General features: G+C 40.1%; 1 protein-coding gene across 3 annotated transcripts in view; it reads left to right on the forward strand.

Annotated features, from left to right (window-relative positions):
* The window catches only part of KNG1 (kininogen 1), a 26,461-nt gene extending 23,346 nt beyond the window's left edge, over window positions 1-3,115 (forward strand). For 2 of the 3 annotated variants that reach the window (XM_011961580.1, XM_011961581.1), the window contains 2 exons: window positions 355-432; window positions 2,405-3,115. In XM_011961580.1, coding sequence (XP_011816970.1) covers window positions 355-432; window positions 2,405-2,485 — 159 coding nt within the window. In that variant the 3' untranslated portion in view covers window positions 2,486-3,115. Of the gene's footprint in view, window positions 1-354; window positions 1,561-2,404 lie in introns of those variants that run through there. The other variant, XM_011961579.1, reaches the window with a different exon arrangement.
* The last annotated feature ends 267 nt before the right edge of the window (window positions 3,116-3,382 follow it).

Here is a 3,382-nt window from a genome sequence, read left to right on the forward strand (position 1 = left end):
TTTTTAGTAGAGTTGGGGTTTCACTATGTTGGCCAGGCTGGTCTCAAACTCCTGACCTCAAGTGATCTGCCTGCCTTGGCCTCCCAAAGTGCTTAGATTACAGGCATAAGCCACCGTGCCTGGCCATTTTACAGTATTGTTAAGAACAATAATCAATGTCCACAAATTTTAAGGTCGATCAAAAGACAAAAACATATTCTTCATCCTTTCTGGAATATTAATACAGTATTTAAACTCTGGAAAACACCTCCCCCATTGTAAACTAAGATAGCACTGCCAGATCTCAGTGTTTCTTTCCTCCATTGATAGCATGATTTATGCAGTAATACTTTCATCTTAATATTTTCTGTTTAGATCTCATTGATGAAAAGGCCTCCAGGTTTTTCACCTTTCCGATCAACACAAGTAGGGGAAATAAAAGAAGAAACAACTGTAAGTCCACCCCACACTTCCATGGCACCTGCACAAGATGAAGAGCAGGAGTCAGGAAAAGAACAAGGGCGTACTCATAGACATGACTGGGGCCATGAAAAACAAAAAAAATATAATCTTGGCCATGGCCATAAACATGAACGTGACCAAGGGCATGGGCATCAAAGGGGACATGGCCTCGGCCGTGGACACCAACAACAGCATGGTCTTGGTCATGGACATAAGTTCAAACTTGATGATGATCTTGAACACCAAGGGGGCCATGTCCTTGACCATGGACATAAGCATAAGCATGGTCATGGCCATGGAAAACATAAAAATAAAGGCAAAAAGAATGGAAAGCATAATGGTTGGAAAACAGAGCATTTGGTAAGCTCTTCTGAAGACAGTACTACACCTTCTGCACAGATACAAGAGAAGACAGAAGGGCCAACACCCATCCCTTCCCTGGCCCAGCCAGGTGTAGCAGATACCTTTTCTGACTTTCAGGACTCTGATCTCATTGTAACTATGATGCCTCCTATACCACCAACTCCCACAGACAGTGATGACGATTGGATCCCTGACATCCAGATAGAATCAAATGGGCTTTCATTTAACCCAATATCAGATTTTCCAGACACAACCTCCCCCAAATGTCCTGGACGCCCCTGGAAGTCAGTTAGTGAAAATAACCCAACCACAGAAATGAAAAAATCTTATGATTTCAATCTTGCTGATGCCCTTTATTAATGTATGCAGCTATGGGTATTTCTTTAATACTTTATTAAAGTATCAATATTCCTCTCTCCATTGTCCAAATGAAAATATCCTGATATAATGCACCAAAAACTGTGCAGCTTCAGAACAATCTAAAGAGAAGTGGTGAGACTCTCGGTGGAGACACCATCAGTCTCCATGAACTGCATAAAATTGTGTGCCACAATTCTGAATCTTTTCTGAATCTTCTCCCCAAGTTTTCTAAACTAGCACAGTAAATGAACAAACTAATGTGCCTTATGGCCTGCTGCAGTTGGCTTCTCTGATAACAATTATGTACCTTGCAACATATGTCATGAATTTTCATACAAAGATTCTTGACATTCTTAATAAACTGCGGCACCTGGTCTTTGAATGTGTGTGAAAATAAGGGAAGTCAAGAGATTAAATGGTGAACTTATTAATGGATTAGAAATAAGAAAAACTTCCAGATGTCAAAGAGAAGTAACAAGAAAGAAAGACAGGTTGGCCAAAGGGAGGAAAGGGGGGACATAAATTAATTGACTTTCTGTTCCCAAAATGGGCTAGTTATATCAAATAAGTACTCCCACTTCCCTTTCTGAGTGAGAGTGTTTCTCACAAGTCAATAACTTCTGTTTACTCATTAACTACACTTTGCAACAGACTTTCACAGAGGAGTATTCTGTTTATTTTTGCTGAACCTAGATTGAGTAATTCTTAGTTTACAGAAGCTCCAAGCTTAATGATAAGGATGAAAAGCAGAGGGAGCAACACAGAAGCAGGCTTGCTAAGAAAAATTTTAAATAATTGACAAGGGAATATTATGGAATGTGATGCAAAGTTTGTTCAGAAATTTTATGAGGAAATTATTCTCTAGTCTCACTTTATAATCTTTTTGCTATGACTTTGAAGACCATTGACTTTTGAGAAAGAGAATAATAGGATTATCTTTCATTGCCTTATACTGCAAAGAAGGTATATGCTTTATAACCAATGTTGTCTTTTTGCCTAGAGAAACAAGGTATGGCTTTAAACAGCTACAATCATCTTTGGATGTATATGTCACTGCTGCTTCAACTTTTTGGATGCATTTGAACCTCTGAGTTTGTCTTTCATTTTAAATATTGTCTGTTCTTTTAAATAAACAACCACAGATGTCAGGAAAAAGTCTTACCTTGTCAACTGGTTGCTCCACTTTTTAAAAAAGATTGAATGATAACATCAGATTAACTGCATTTTACTATACTTACAGAGTCACCTAAGGTCCTGCGAGTACAAGGGTCGACCCCCAAAGGCAGGGGCAGAGCCAGCATCTGAGAGGGAGGTCTCTTGACCAATGGGCAGAATCTTCACTCCAGGCACATAGCCCCAACCACCTCTGCCAGCAACCTTGAGAGGAAGGACAAGAAGAAAGATGGGATAGAATTTAAATAGAGAAGAATGCCATTTTATCACTCTGCCTCTGGGTGAAATAAAGATCAGTCTTGATGTTCTTACTCCTGGTTAATTCACAGTGGTCTCCTTTTAGCCATACCTATCCTGCAGCAAATTCCAGCTGGTCAGAGAGTCAGTGCTGTGGCTCTGCCATGGAGGTTCATAACCCAACACTGGAACATTCTCTAACCAAGGCAGAAGTGCTTTGGCGGGACTTCCTTTTAGCACCATGGGTGCTAAAAGAAGAGTTAGTAGGTCATGCTACTAATCTAAGGACTCTCTCTACCTTCTCTTCTTCCTCTTTATCCAGATTTCCAAGCCTTAGCTAAGAGTAATTTGGCTTGTTTAGTGTTGTTTTCTTATGGTTCAGTTAATTACCAAAAATATTTTTAAAATCATCTCTGTTAATATGATGTCTACCAACTTCTCATTATCAAAAAATACCTAACCTCCAAAGAAATTTGAAATTATCTTTCTGATCCAGGTAAAGAAGCAAATAGAAAACCAATAAAATAAAAAATGACAGAGATTTTAAATTTTCTGTAATAAAAACATTTATTGGGCTGGGCATGGTCGCTCACGCGTGTAATCCCAGCACTTTGGGAGGCCGAAGCAGAGGGGTGACCTGGGGTCAGGAGTTCGAGACCAGCCTGGCCACATGGCAAAACCCATGTCTAATAAAAATACAAAATTAGCCGGGCGTGGTGGCACATGCCTGTAATCCAAGCTACTCCAGAGGCTGAGGCAGCAGAATCACTTCAGCCTGAGAGGCAGAGGTTGCACTTGCAGAGGTTGA

The sequence above is a fragment of the Colobus angolensis genome, unplaced genomic scaffold (assembly GCF_000951035.1).
Source record: "Colobus angolensis palliatus isolate OR3802 unplaced genomic scaffold, Cang.pa_1.0 Scaffold56, whole genome shotgun sequence".
Taxonomy (NCBI): Eukaryota; Metazoa; Chordata; class Mammalia; order Primates; family Cercopithecidae; genus Colobus; species Colobus angolensis.